This window comes from Trichomycterus rosablanca, chromosome 13 (genome assembly GCF_030014385.1).
Source record: "Trichomycterus rosablanca isolate fTriRos1 chromosome 13, fTriRos1.hap1, whole genome shotgun sequence".
Lineage (NCBI taxonomy): Eukaryota > Metazoa > Chordata > Actinopteri > Siluriformes > Trichomycteridae > Trichomycterus > Trichomycterus rosablanca.
This window is the reverse complement of record NC_086000.1, coordinates 37,446,394-37,461,427: the sequence shown is the minus strand read 5'-3', so window position 1 is coordinate 37,461,427 and position 15,034 is coordinate 37,446,394. Positions and strand designations below refer to the sequence as shown.

Sequence of the window (15,034 nt, the reverse complement as noted above, 5' to 3'; positions counted from 1 at the left end):
TTCTAATTTTTACATGTGTTTCAGCCACAACACTTAATAACAGGTATAATGAATCAATTATATCAAGGAAATTATGCGCTTCCAATATTCAGCAACAGTTTAGGGAAGTCCCTTTCCTGTTCCAGCATGAGTGAGCTCTATAGAGACACGAAGAAACTCCAGTGTCCTGCACAGAGCCCTGATCTCGGCCCTAATAAACAGTTCTGGAATGAACTGATCAATCAGTGCACAGTTTTTGAGTCCGAGTCAAGTCACGAGTCAATATAATCTACACAAAACATATATTATAAATGTAGCGTAAAAATAAAGAAATAATCTGTAAGTTCAGATAAAAACAACAACAGATTAGCGAGTGTATTTAGCCGTTTTACTTCGTGTCTTTACTTTCCTCCTCATCGTGTAAATGAAAGTAATTTCTGTAACAAGAAGGTTCCAGTTAAAAGCTTCAACTGATACGTTTTGTTTTCATTACAGAACAAAAGCGCTCGATAAATCACGGCACAGCGGCCAAAATCCCAAACACAGCAAAAACCATCATAACCGCTGCTTACCTTAGCTTCTGTTCTTCCAGATGCTATTACATTTATAAGCGTGCGTCCCATTAGGAACAGAATCCGTTATTTTGTAAATGTGCTTATAATTAAAAACCTCCAAACTTTTCCCGGTCGTGAAGTAAAACAGGAAGTGGTTAGAAAGCCGATCGAGCGTTTCATTACCACGTCATCTGTGTGACGCAAACTGAATAAATGCAAATAACAGCATTTCTTACTAACAATTACAATCAGAAGCTCTGATTGGTTCAGAAAGCGTCTTTCAACCATTAGCGCCGATTCTGTAGGAGCGTTCCATTCACCCCGTTCGTTCCTGTGAAGTGCACTACGTAGGGTATTCCACCATTTTAAGTGAGATTCCAATCCAAAGGTATCAAAATATGTGCGGACATGCATGTGTGCAAAGATCACACAGAGGTCACTCTGTTTTAGTACTGTTTGTTTTTAAAATGGGATTTCCAACAAGCTCAAGGTCAGGTGTCCAAAGACTTTTGGTCATATAGTGTAAGGCTAAAGAAAATCCCAATTCATTATCATTACAGATCCTGTTTATTCTATTTCTTGTTTCAGATTGAGCCTGTGAACAGTAAAACCACCTCTGTGGATTTTAATGAGGGCGTGTCCATGAAATGCCCCACTGCTGTAAGTGCTGTAATACGGTCATACTATTAATATTCCACCTGATTCTTTTATACTGAATCATTTCTAAATGTGTGATATTTTATTTTATAGAGCAGCCCTTATTTGTTCACATATGAAAACAGTGTACCAGCCACGGCTACACCTCCGATCCCGGTGAGAATCGATCACCCACATCTTCCAGCTCTTTCACTCTGTAATCTCCACATGTAGAAGGATCACCAGGCCTGATGAGAGGTTCCATTACTGTATTTCAGCTCTTTATTCTCTGTTTTTTATACAGAACTGGGGTAGCGACTTCTCCTGCGTGCACACATCACCATCAGATACCATACCTGCATCAGGTGAATGAAAGACTGTTACATTCATATGTACCAACCGCTTTGTCCTGGTCAGGGTCGCACTGGGTCTGGTGCCACCAGGTAACACTGGCCAGTCCATCACTCACATACACATATTAATTTAGAGATGGAAACAGACGTAGTCAATGGACAGATATGCAGACTGGGGAGAACATACCACAGACGCCTATGTCACCGTATAATATGTATACACTGATCAGCCATAACATTAAAACCACCTCCTTGTTTCTAAACTCACTGTCCATTTTATCAGCTACACTTACCATATAGAAGCACTTTGTAGTTCTACAATTACTGACTGTAATCCATCTGTTTCTCTGCATGCTTCTTCAATGGTCGGGACCCCCACAGGACCCCCACAGAGCAGGTATTATTTAGGTGGTGGATCATTCTCAGCACTGCAGTGACACTGCCATGGTGGTGGTGTGTTAGTGTGTGTTGTGCTGGTATGAGTGGATCAGGCACAGCAGCGCTGCTGGAGTTTTTAAACACCTCACTGTCACTGCTGGACTGACAATAGTCCACCAACCAAAAACATCCAGCCAACAGCTCCCCGTGGGCACCGTCCTGTGACCACTGATGAAGGTCTAGAAGATGACCGACTCAAACAGCAGCAATAGATGAGCGATCGTCTCTGACTTTACATCTACAAGGTGGACCGACTAGGTAGGAGGGACTAACAGAGTGGACAGTGAGTGGACACGGTGTTTAAAAACTCCAGCAGCGCTGCTGTGTCTGATCCACTCATACCAGCACAACACACACTAACACACCACCACCATGTCAGTGTCACTGCAGTGCTGAGAATCATCCACCACCTAAATAATACCTGCTCTGTGGTGGTCTGTGGGGGTCCTGACCATTGAAGAAGTATGTAGAGAAACAGATGGACTACAGTTAATAATTGTAGAACTACAAAGTGCTTCTATATGGTAAGTGGAGCTGATAAAATGGACAGTGTGTGCAGAAACAAGGAGGTGGTTTTAATGTTATGGCTGATCAGTTTTGGTCACCGTGGAATAGAATCTGTTTGGAATATTATAAATATAATAATGCCAATTTAGCTCCAATTTTGGTTCCTTGTGGTGTCTTAATGTCTGTATTAGTTCAGTAACGGACTCTCTCTCTCTCTCTCTCTCTCTCTCTCTCTCTCTCTCTCTCTCTCTCTCAGTTCACAGGTTGCGACCGGGTGACATTAACGTTGTTGCTGCTTTAGGAGACTCTATTACTGTAAGTGTGCTTAGTGACATAAGAGCCAGAGCTTTACGTTGGTCTCATTATAAACATGATTATGTTATGATATGAGTATTCACACACTGCTCCTGGATTTCTATCAGGCTGGCTTTGGAGCGAAGGCCGAAAACCTCCTGGAGCTGCCTAACGAGGAAAGAGGGGTGTCCTGGAGGTGAAAAGGAGCTTTTTAAGCCAGATTCAACAGTGTATTGCTGATTGTGTGAACAGGATATTTAAGTATGAGTGCATGAGATCAGAACTAATATCAGACTGGGTTACGCTAATGCAAGTGCATTGCATGGTTTCTAATCCTCAGTCCTGAAGACCCCACAGTCCTGCAGATTTCCTAGCTTTGCTCCCAGCACCTGATCCAGCTCACAAAGGATGGATACACTATAAACCGTGGGCATTTATATGATTCCCTTAACTAAAACAGCCCTGTTTCACTGGGTAGGCTTTCCCCAAGGATTTGGACCATGCCTATTTACTCAAAATAAAAGCCTTGGTGTTAGACTTCCTAACATCTTCCTAAAGGTGTTTAACTGGGATGAGGTCAGGGCTCGGTACTAACCACTGGAGTCTTTATGGACCTTGTGTTGTGCCTTGTGTCTTGCTGTAAAGGGAAAGGGCCTTCCCCAAACTGCTGCCACAAATTTGGAATCATATAATGTGTTTTTAATCATTGATTTTGCACCATTAGCGACATACAGTACTGTGACAGTATATTGTCCAAGCAATTGAGGGCTAAGGGCCTTTCTCAAGGGCCCAACAGTGGCAACCTGGCAGTGATGGGGCTGGAACCAGCGACCTTTCGATTACCAGTTCAGTACCTTAATCACTAGGCTACAACTGAACTTAGTAGGGCATTAGTATGGAACGGTGACTGCTTACCAATCCAAACTACACTATAAGGCCAAAAGTATTTGGACACTTGATCATGAGCTTGTTGTACGTATCATTTCAAAAACAGACTGTACTAAAATAAAACAGCAGCAGTTTGAGGTATGTCTGTGGGAATTTGTGCCCATTCAGTCAAACAGTGACAGCATTTGTATGGCTGGGCACTGAAGTGGATTTTCCGGTTCATCCCAGAGCTGTTGAGTGGGACTGAGGTCAGGGCTCTGTGCAGGACACTAGAGCTTCTCTTCATGTCTTTATAGAGCTTGTTTTGTGCACAGGACCTTCCCTAGACTGTTGTTGCAAAGTTGGAAGCACATAATTTCCTTTAAATAACTGATTTATTACACCTGTTAGCAACTCTTGTGGCTGAAACACGTGAATCTATCTTCTCTCTTCTCTTATTTTCTCTTTTTAACGCTTGTTGTGATTTGATTGACAGCATTGGGGGTGATGAAACTCTGGAGACTGTCACCACAATACCAAGTGAGTGTTTACTTAGAACGTCCTAAATTCTGCATGTCTGGTGTTATTTTATCAGTAATAAGTTCCAACTTTGGACTGTGGGAGGAAACCGGAGCACCTGGAGGAAACCCACACGCACACGGGGAGAACATGCAGACTTCACACAACCAGGACCCAGACTGAACCCTTGGGAATCGAACCCAGGATCCACCGAGCCAATGTGCCGCCCGCTTAAACGGCCAGTATCAACTAAATTTTAGGGCCTAGTGGACTAGTGATTGGAAGGTTGATGCTTCTAGCCCCACCAAGTTCCAACTGTGTAATGTTGGAGGAAACCGGAGCACCCGGAGGAAACCCACACACACTCATAAGTCGCTTTGGATAAAGGTGTCTACTAACTGTACATGTAAATAAACTATATGAATGCTCTTGGGGGTGGACGCTGTTATACATGCTTATAGCAATTAACACAAGAATCGTTTGTTCTCATGCAGACATCTTGAAGAATTTCAACCCACATGTGTTTGGCTTCTCGAAGGGGCGTGGCAAGAGGCCCAACGGCTTCAACATGGCAGTGAGTGGCGCCAAAGCCAGGTAATACAAGTTCATATATAATATCACCTCGTTTAGACACAGATTAGTTCAAATGCACTGAGCTGTTGGGTTTTTGTGTGTGTGTGTGTGTGTGTGTGTGTGTATGTGTGTGTGTGTGTGATGGACAGAGATATACCTGGGCAGGTGAGAGATCTGGTGAAGGAGTTAAAGAACAGCACAGTAAGCTTCAACTTCAGTTCCAATCAGTTAAAACATCTGGATTCTGGATTCTGATGCATTTTACCAATCGTCTGCGTTCCTTCTCTGTCTGTTAGAACGTGGACTTTGAGAAGGACTGGAAGTTGGTGACTCTGTTTATAGGCGGTAATGATCTGTGCCAGTATTGTGAAGATCAGGTGAGTGTGAATAGATATACACCGATCAGCCATACCATTAAAACCACCTCCTTGTTTCTACACTCACTGTCCATTTTATCAGCTCCACTTACCATATAGGAGCACTTTGTAGTTCTACAATTACTGACTGTAGTCCATCTGTTTCTCTACATGCTTTGTTACCCCCTTTCACCCTGTTCTTCAATGGTCAGGACCCCCACAGGACCACCACAGAGCAGCTATTATTTAGGTGGTGGATGATTCTCAGCACTGCAGTGACACTGACATGGTGGTGGTGTGTTAGTGTGTGTTGTGCTGGTATGAGTGGATCAGACACAGCAGCGCTGCTGGAGTTTTTAAACACCGTGTCCACTCACTGTCCACTCTATTAGACACTCCTACCTAGTCGGTCCACCTTGTAGATGTAAAGTCAGAGACGATCGCTTATCTATTGCTGCTGTTTGAGTCGGTCATCTTCTAGATCTTCATCAGTGGTCACAGGACGCTGCCCACAGGGCGCTGTCGGCTGGATATTTTTGTTTGGTGGATGATTCTCAATCCAGCAGTGACAGTGAGGTGTTTAAAAACTCCAGCAGCGCTGCTGTGTCTGATCAACACACACTAACACACCACCACCATGTCAGTGTCACTGCAGTGCTGAGAATCATCCACCACCTAAATAATACCTGCTCTGTGGTGGTCCTGTGGGGGTCCTGACCATTGAAGAACAGCATGAAAGGGGGTAACAAAGCATGTAGAGAAACAGATGGACTACAGTCAGTAATTGTAGAACTACAAAGTGCTCCTATATGGTAAGTGGAGCTGATAAAATGGACAGTGAGTGTAGAAACAAGGAGGTGGTTTTAATGTTATGGCTGATCAGTGTAAGATATAGATATTAGAGTTTCTATAGAAGTGCAGTAATACAGAAGTGTGTGTGTTCCATTCCAGACCTCCCTCTCACCTAAGAAGTATATTGGACACATCAGGGATGCTCTGGACATCCTGTATCATGAGGTACGTATAAATAAAACACTCACAGCAAGAGGTGACAGTGGGTTCGATCCCCAGGTGGGGCGGTCCGGGTCCTTTCTGTGCGTAGTTTGCATGTTCTCCCTGTGTCTGCTTGGGTTTCCACCGGGAGCTCCGGTTTCCTCCCACAGTCCAAAAACATGCAGTCAGGTTAATTGGAGACACTGAATTACCCTATAGGTGAATGTGTGTGTGTGTGTGCCATGCGATGGACTGGCGCCCCGTCCAGGGTGTTACTGAGTGCCTTGCACCCATTGAAAAGCTGGGATAGGCTCCAGCGCCCCCCTGCAACCCTAATTGGATAAGTGGTTAAGAAAGTGAGTGAGTAAATTTTGCTTGGTGAATTGTACCCACCATGACCAAGATTAGAGTAAAGTGTGTGTGTGTGTGTGTGTGTGTGTGTGTGTGTGTGTGTGTGTGTGTGTTAATGTCTAGGTCCCCAGGGTGCTGGTCAATTTTGTTGAGATCCTACAGATCGAGGACTTGCGTAAAATCAAATCAAACATGACCGGGTGCGCTCTGCTACAGTCGTGAGTAATCCGCTATATAATCCGCTATATAATCCGCTATATAATCCACTATATAATCCGCTATATAATCCACTATATAATCCACTATATAATCCACTATATAATCCGCTATATAATCCGCTATATAATCCGCTATATAATCCACTATATAATCCGCTATATAAACCACTATATAATCCACTATATAATCCTTTATATAATCCGCTATATAATCCACTATATAATCCACTATATAATCCGCTAAATAATCTACTATATAGTCCACTATATAATCCGCTATATAATCCGCTATATAATCCACTATATAATCCTTTATATAATCCGCTATATAATCCACTATATAATCCACTATATAATCCACTATATAATCCTTTATATAATCCGCTATATAATCTACTATATAGTCCACTATATAATACGCTATATAATCCACTATATAATCCACTATATAGTCCACTATATAATCCGCTATATAATCCACTATATAATCCACTATATAATCCTTTATATGATCCGCTATATAATCCGCTATATAAACCACTATATAATCCGCTATATAATCCACCATATAATCCACTATATAATCCTTTATATAATCCGCTATATAATCCACTATATAATCCGCTATATAATCCACTATATAATCCTTTATATGATCCGCTATATAAACCACTATATAATCCGCTATATAATCCACTATATAATCCACTATATAATCCGCTATATAAACCACTATATAATCCACTATATAATCCTTTATATAATCCGCTATATAAACCACTATATAATCCGCTATATAATCCACTATATAATCCGCTATATAATCCACTATATAATCCTTTATATAATCCGCTATATAATCCACTATATAATCCACTATATAATCCACTATATAATCCTTTATATAATCCGCTATATAAGCCACTATATAATCCGCTATATAATCCACTATATAATCCGCTATATAATCCGCTATATAAACCACTATATAATCCACTATATAATCCACTATATAATCCACTATATAATCCTTTATATAATCCGCTATATAAGCCACTATATAATCCGCTATATAATCCACTATATAATTCACTATATAATCCGCTATATAATCTGCTATATAAGCCACTATATAATCCACTATATAATCCACTATATAATCCACTATATAATACGCTATATAATACGCTATATAAGCCACTATATAATCCTTTATATAATCCGCTAAATAAGCCACTATATAATCCACTATATAATCCTTTATATAATCCACTATATAATCCATTATATAATCCACTATATAATCCACTATATAATCCATTATATAATCCACTATATAATCCTTTATATAATCCGCTATATAATCCACTATATAATCCTTTATATAATCCGCTTTATAATCCACTATATAATCCTTTATATAATCCACTATATAAACCACTATATAATCCACTATATAATCCTTTATATAATCTGCTATATAATCCACTATATAATCATTTATATAATCCACTATATAATCCGCTATATAATCCTTTATATAATCCACTATATAATCCACTATATAATCCGCTATATAAACCACTATATAATCCACTATATAATCCTTTATATAATCCGCTATATAATCCACTATATAATCCTTTATATAATCCGCTATATAATCCATTATATAATCCTTTATATAAACCACTATATAATCCACTATATAATCCTTTATATAATCCGCTATATAATCCACTATATAATCCTTTATATAATCCGCTATATAATCCATTATATAATCCTTTATATAAACCACTATATAATCCACTATATAATCCTTTATATAATCCGCTATATAATCCACTATATAATCCTTTATATAATCCGCTATATAATCCATTATATAATCCTTTATATAAACCACTATATAATCCACTATATAATCCTTTATATAATCCGCTATATAATCCACTATATAATCCTTTATATAATCCGCTATATAATCCATTATATAATCCACTATATTATCCGCTATATAATCCACTATATAATCCTGTATATAATCCTTTATATAATCCACTATATAATCCGCTATATAATCCGCTATATAATACGCTATATAAACCACTATATAATCCACTATATAATCCTTTATATAATCCGCTATATAATCCGCTATATAATCTGCTATATAATCCACTATATAGTCCGCTATATAATCCACTATATAATCCACTATATAATCATTTATATAATCCACTATATAATCCGCTATATAATCCACTATATAATCCACTATATAATCCTTTATATAATCCACTATTTTATCCACTATATAATCCGCTATATAATCCGCTATATAATCCGCTATATAATCCGCTATATAATCCACTATATAATCATTTATATAATCCACTATATAATCCACTATATAATCCTTTATATAATCCGCTATATAATCCACTATATAATCATTTATATAATCCACTATATAATCCACTATATAATCCTTTATATGATCCGCTATATAATCCATTATATAATCCACTTTATAATTTGCTATATAATCCACTATATAATCTTTTATATAATCCTTTATATAATCCTTTATATAATCCACTATATAATCCACTATATAATCCGCTATATAATCCACTATATAATCCACTATATAATCCACTATGTAATCCGCTATATTCAGAGATATGATGGCAGAATGTTAATGGCAGAATCATGTGACCGTGTGCGTTTGTGTGTCGAAGGAATATTTGTCCGTGTTTTCTACGTCCTGAGGAGAACTCAGAGGAACTCTCCCAGATGAAGAGGGTCAATCGAGAGATCCAGGTGCGCAGCGTATCGATCGGTAATTTTGTACCGTGGTATTAGAACATGCTTGTGGTTATTACACAGTCGTGTTGTGTTGTGATTGTGACAGACGGAGACGGAAAGGTTGGCGTTCGGAGGACGATATGGGGGCAGAGAAGACTTCGCTGTAGTTCTGCAGCCTTTCTTCCAAAACACTGCAGTTCCAATGGGAGCGGTGAGTGTCTCACGTTCTGTCAACCATTTTATCAGCTCCACTTACCATATAGAAGCACTTTGTAGTTCTACAATTACTGACTGTAGTCCATCTGTTTCTCTACATGCTTTGTTACCCTTTTTCACCCTGTTCTTTAATGGTCAGGACCCCCACAGGACCACCACAGAGCAGCTATTATTTAGGTGGTGGATCATTCTCAGCACTGCAGTGACACTGACATGGTGGTGGTGTGTTAGTGTGTGTTGTGCTTGTATGAGTGGATCAGACACAGCAGCGCTGCTGGAGTTTTTAAATACCGTGTCCACTCACTGTCCACTCTATTAGACGCTCCTACCTAGTCGGTCCACCTTGTAGATGTAAAGTCAGAGACGATCGCTCATCTATTGCTGCTGTTTGAGTCGGTCATCTTCTAGACCTTCATCAGTGGTCACAGGATGCTGCCCACGAGGTGCTGTTGGCTGGATATTTTTGGTTGGTGGACTATTCTCAGTCCAGCAGTGACAGTGAGGTGTGTCTGATCCACTCATACCAGCACAACACACACTAACACACCACCACCATGTCAGTGTCACTGCAGTGCTGAGAATGATCCACTACCTAAATAATACCTGCTCTGTGGGGGTCCTGTGGGGGTCCTGACCATTGAAGACCAGCATGAGAGGGGGCTAACAAAGCATGTAGAGAAACAGATGGACTACAGTCAGTAATTGTAGAACTACAAAGTGCTTCTATATGGTAAGTGGAGCTGATAAAATGGACAGTGAGTGTAGAAACAAGGAGGTGGTTTTAATGTTATGGTTGATACTTTACTTTCGACGGCTGCAGCTATGGGATGCACTGCAGTCAGCATGACTCTAGATACCTGTGACGACCTACCAGGACCGTCTAGCTGCTGTCCGTGCTATTCAGTCCAGTCTGAGATAAAGTCCGTAGTGAGTTCTTGACATTTTGGTGCAAATAAGCCAGGGACCTGTCACATCTAGCAGGAGCAGCATTGCTGGCACAGCAGACTCCGGATATTAGCTGGTGCTCAGAATAATGTGACTCGACAGTGTACGTTGACGTTGACCAAGACCAATCTAGAAGACATGAGGGCTAGCACATGCTTCCCCCAAAACATGTCCAGTGGTGGGTGGAGAAGCCTACTGTCATAAAAATACTCATACAGACCCCAGGCTCCAAACCCACCACAGTTATCAACATTATTAATATTAATTAAGAATAAATGACATGACGAGCCAATCAGAACGCACCGATCTTCTCATCAGAGTTCAGGTGGAGTAACGTGAGCGTTTATCTGCTGCAGGACCGACAGCCGGACCTGAGCTTCTTCTCCGTGGACTGTTTCCACTTCACCGAGCGCAGCCATGCTGAGATGGGCATCGCTCTCTGGAACAATATGGTGACACACACACACACACACACACACACACACACATAACACATTCAGTGCCACTTAAATTACACAACACCCCTCTAACAACCTGAAAATATCCACAAGGAAAAGATTGATGCCTCCAGACATCAATACTGTCACAATCTTGCTGTAATTCACCCTCGTGTCATGTTTAATACACAGACATGTAGAAATAATGATTCCATACAGAGTTTCAGCTCAAATAATTCTCTCAGGATTTAATAATAGTGTTTTTTTACAGACCATGTTATTATCTGATGAATAGTCGGCTTTATATTGTCCTTTAATGCACCTTTAATTTCACTTCTATTTTTTTACTCTGTGCCAGTTGGAGCCGGTGGGAAGCAAGCAGACCTACAACAACTTCACGCATGACCGCAGCAGGATGAGCTGCCCCTCCGAGGTGTGATACATTCACTGACTGAGACGTTCATAATGAGTTCTGTAAACAAAAAACTGTTTCTACACAACACCTACACCTTTTTAATGGGAGAGCAGCCTCTGATTACTCAGCCATGCTGTCGTAACACATGCAGAAGGTGGCTTGGTGTCATTATGATGAAGTAAACATGTGTGAACTTTATTTATTAACAGCATTTTGTAAAAGCATTCCTGACCTTTTACACGATTCCATCTGAGTAATCGAAGGTCACAGCCATCACTGGTGCTTTTTGGCTTTGACCTTTATACAAATGTTTTATTTAATAATATTATGCACTGTAGATGGTAAAATAACTAACATTATCGTTATAGGCCACTATATAATATATTAACTGTTGGATTATTATTAACATGGCTTCTTGTCACTTTGATTAGATAGATAGATAGATAGATAGATAGATAGATAGATAGATAGATAGATAGATAGATAGATAGATAGATAGATAGATAGATAGACGGGCAGACGGATGGATGGACAGATGAACAGATAGACAGACGGATGAATGGATGGATGGATGGATGGATAGACAGACAGCGGACAGGATTAATAATAAATAATAATAATACATTTTATTTATATAGCGCTTTTCAAGATACTCAAAGACGCTTTACATAAGACAAATAATCAAAACAAATACGTACATACACCATACAAATCATAGTACAAAATCAAAATAGTACATCAACATCAAGAATAATTAAGATAAAAACAAAGAGAGCAGCATAAGACAGTTCATTAAAAATTTGCAAAATTATGAGAGAGAACAACAAATATAGAACAATTTCTTAAAATTAGACAGAAACAGGACAGATTCACATGCAATCAGGAAACTGAAAACTTTACAAGTTTTAGGATCTAGGACTTCACATTTCTGTCGTGATCTAAGTATAAAAACTATTAAAAAGAATAGCAAAAATAAAAGCATTTATTTCGTGTTGTTACAAGTTAAATGCCATTTTGAATAGATGAGTTTTGAGAAGTGACTTGAATTTGGACAGGTCAGGACAATCTCGTAGGTGTTTGGGGAGAGCATTCCATAAAGATGGAGCAGCTATGGAAAAGGCCCTGTCACCCCAGGTCCGGTGCTTGGTCCTAGAGGGTATGGACAGTAGGTTAGCCTCAGAAGAGCGAAGGCTACGGGAGGGAATGTGCTGATGGAGCAGGTCGGTGAGGTAGGATGGGGCCTGATTATGGAGAGCTTTGTGAGTGAATAGAAGAATTTTGAATTGAATGCGTTGAGCAACGGGAAGCCAATGAAGTTTTTGGAGAACAGGTGTAATATGATCACGGGAGCGAGTATGAGTAAGGAGGCGAGCAGCTGAATTCTGGATATACTGAATTTTTTTTAGGATTTTGTTAGATGTACCATAAAGGATGCTATTGCAATAATCAATTCTGGATGTAATAAAAGCATGAATCAAGGTTTCGGCGGCAGAAAAGGAGAGTGATGGACGTAGACGTGCTATGATTTTTTAGATGAAAGAAAGCAGTTTTGGTGATGTGATTTACATGGCGGTCAAAAGAGAGGTTGCTATCAAAAATTACACCAAGATTTCGGATGTTAGAAGACGGAGACAAAGTGTTATTATCAATGGTAATTTGAAAATTTTTTGTGGTTTTTGCCAGGGTTGTAGGACCTACGATGATCATATCAGATTTTTCACAGTTTAATTTGAGGAAAAGGGCCTTGCTCAAGGACCCAACAGTGGCTGCATAGCAGAGCCTGGATTTGAACCGCCAATCTTCCGGTTGATAGCCCAAAGCTCTACCCACTAGGCTACCACTGTCTGATAGACAGACAGACGGATGGATAGATAGATGGATAGACAGACGGATGAATGGATGAATGAATAGATAGACAGATGGATGGATAGATAGATGGATAGACAGACGGATGAATGGATGAATGGATGAATGAATAGATAGACAGATGGATGGATAGATGGATTGATGAATGGATGGATGGATGGATGGATGGATGGATAGATGGATGGATGGATGGATTGACAGACAGATGGATGGATAGATGAATGAATAGATGGATGGATGGAAGGATGTATAAGTGAGGAAACAGGTGAATATAATAAACTCCGTCTCCACGTCTCATTTCTCTGTGTTTCCTCAGGATCGTCCCTTCATCTTCACATTAGCAAACAGTTTCAACATTGAACCAACCAAAACCACCCAACCACCACCACCGACGACGACCTCTCATCCCCCCGCTGCGCCCCGAGGATCGGTGGAATTCTGGGCGGCGGCCCTGTTAGCGATCGCTGGCACTGTGGTCGGTGCCACCGTCACCTGGCTCATCCTGTCCTGCCGACACGAGAGGAAGAAAAACGAGAAACTGCGATTAGTAATGATACAGGGCTACGAACAAAAGTTATGAACAAGACTGAGCAGCACTGAGCAGCACTCGACCCTCAAATGCTTGAATGTATTCAGACACAGTTTAAGTTGCTCTGTATAAAAGTGTCTGTGAAATAAGGCATAAAAATGTAGAAGAAATAAGATCAGGATACACGTTTAACATGTTTACCGTTATGAGATGCAGCTGAAGGTGGTTGCAGCTGTTTATTTACCTATAAAGTGACAGAAATCATGTTGATTTATATTGTTTAATGTAAATGCACTAAAACCTTTGTCAGAAATAAAACAGACCTGCTTTTTGGCAGCATACAAGAGTCTTTTGTATTCATTTGTCTTGAAAGTACCAGGAGCTTAAAGGCTGCCATGCAAAACAGTCATTCCACAGTATTGTTGAGTGGAGGTTCTTAGGGATGGAAGATCACGAGCGTTCAGATTAAGCTCGCAGCCTCGTCCTTTACACACTGAAATTCCTCCTGATTCCTTGAACGGTTTAATGATATTCTGCACTGTAGAGGGAGAACATGCAAATCCCTTCCAATCTTTCTTTGAGGTTCATTGTTTTTAAACATTTTAATCATTTTCTCACACATTTGTGGACAAACTGGATCCTCTGATCATCTTTACTCATCAGAGACTCTCAGCCTTTCCTGGATGCTGCTTTTGTACCAAACCATGATCACAATCACCTGTTTGGAATCACATCATTATTTAGTTTTTTCACCTCATTACTCGCCCTAAATTGCCCCCGTCCCAACTTTTTTTGGAACGTGTTGCAGGCCTGAAATGCAGGAATGGATGTTTATTAATAAATGAAATGAAGTTGAGCAGTTTAAGTGTCAAAAACAACCTCATTAGTTTACATTAGATAAAGATATATGCAGCTGCACGGGACCATGGACGCATTAACAGGTTTCCCAAACATCCTTATGGGAAAAAATACCTCGAAACTCGAGTTTAAACGTCTTTAAAACTCGACGCCACTCCCAGAACCAACTGATGTCGAGTCTCAAGGTACCGCTGTAAATGAGTATTGCAGTATTTGCGCCCTCTAGTGGTGAGTGAGCGCATTTATAAATAATAACAGTCGCCCTCTGGCGGTCACTTAGGAATTGCAGCATTACAGTTTAGTGCAGAAGATGGCG

General features: G+C 40.0%; 2 protein-coding genes across 5 annotated transcripts in view; both read left to right on the top strand.

The window, feature by feature from the left end:
- The window catches only part of plb1 (phospholipase B1), a 64,113-nt gene extending 49,907 nt beyond the window's left edge, over positions 1-14,206 (top strand). For all 4 annotated transcript variants that reach the window (XM_063008066.1, XM_063008065.1, XM_063008064.1 and 1 more), the window contains 16 exons: positions 1,122-1,193; positions 1,284-1,346; positions 1,474-1,534; positions 2,724-2,782; positions 2,890-2,957; positions 4,125-4,168; positions 4,642-4,741; positions 4,870-4,921; positions 5,017-5,097; positions 6,028-6,093; positions 6,544-6,638; positions 9,386-9,467; positions 9,559-9,663; positions 10,970-11,065; positions 11,409-11,483; positions 13,648-14,206. In XM_063008066.1, the coding sequence (XP_062864136.1) occupies positions 1,122-1,193; positions 1,284-1,346; positions 1,474-1,534; positions 2,724-2,782; positions 2,890-2,957; positions 4,125-4,168; positions 4,642-4,741; positions 4,870-4,921; positions 5,017-5,097; positions 6,028-6,093; positions 6,544-6,638; positions 9,386-9,467; positions 9,559-9,663; positions 10,970-11,065; positions 11,409-11,483; positions 13,648-13,911 (1,383 nt within the window). In that variant the 3' untranslated portion in view covers positions 13,912-14,206. The remainder of the gene's footprint in view (positions 1-1,121; positions 1,194-1,283; positions 1,347-1,473; positions 1,535-2,723; positions 2,783-2,889; positions 2,958-4,124; positions 4,169-4,641; positions 4,742-4,869; positions 4,922-5,016; positions 5,098-6,027; positions 6,094-6,543; positions 6,639-9,385; positions 9,468-9,558; positions 9,664-10,969; positions 11,066-11,408; positions 11,484-13,647) is intronic.
- A 792-nt stretch (positions 14,207-14,998) lies between these two features.
- Positions 14,999-15,034, top strand: part of ppp1cb (protein phosphatase 1, catalytic subunit, beta isozyme) — an 18,763-nt gene continuing 18,727 nt past the window's right edge. Inside the window, exon 1 of the mRNA XM_063008076.1 lies at positions 14,999-15,034. This exon is cut by the window's right edge and continues 46 nt beyond it. Within this exon, the coding sequence (XP_062864146.1) occupies positions 15,029-15,034 (6 nt within the window). The 5' untranslated portion in view covers positions 14,999-15,028.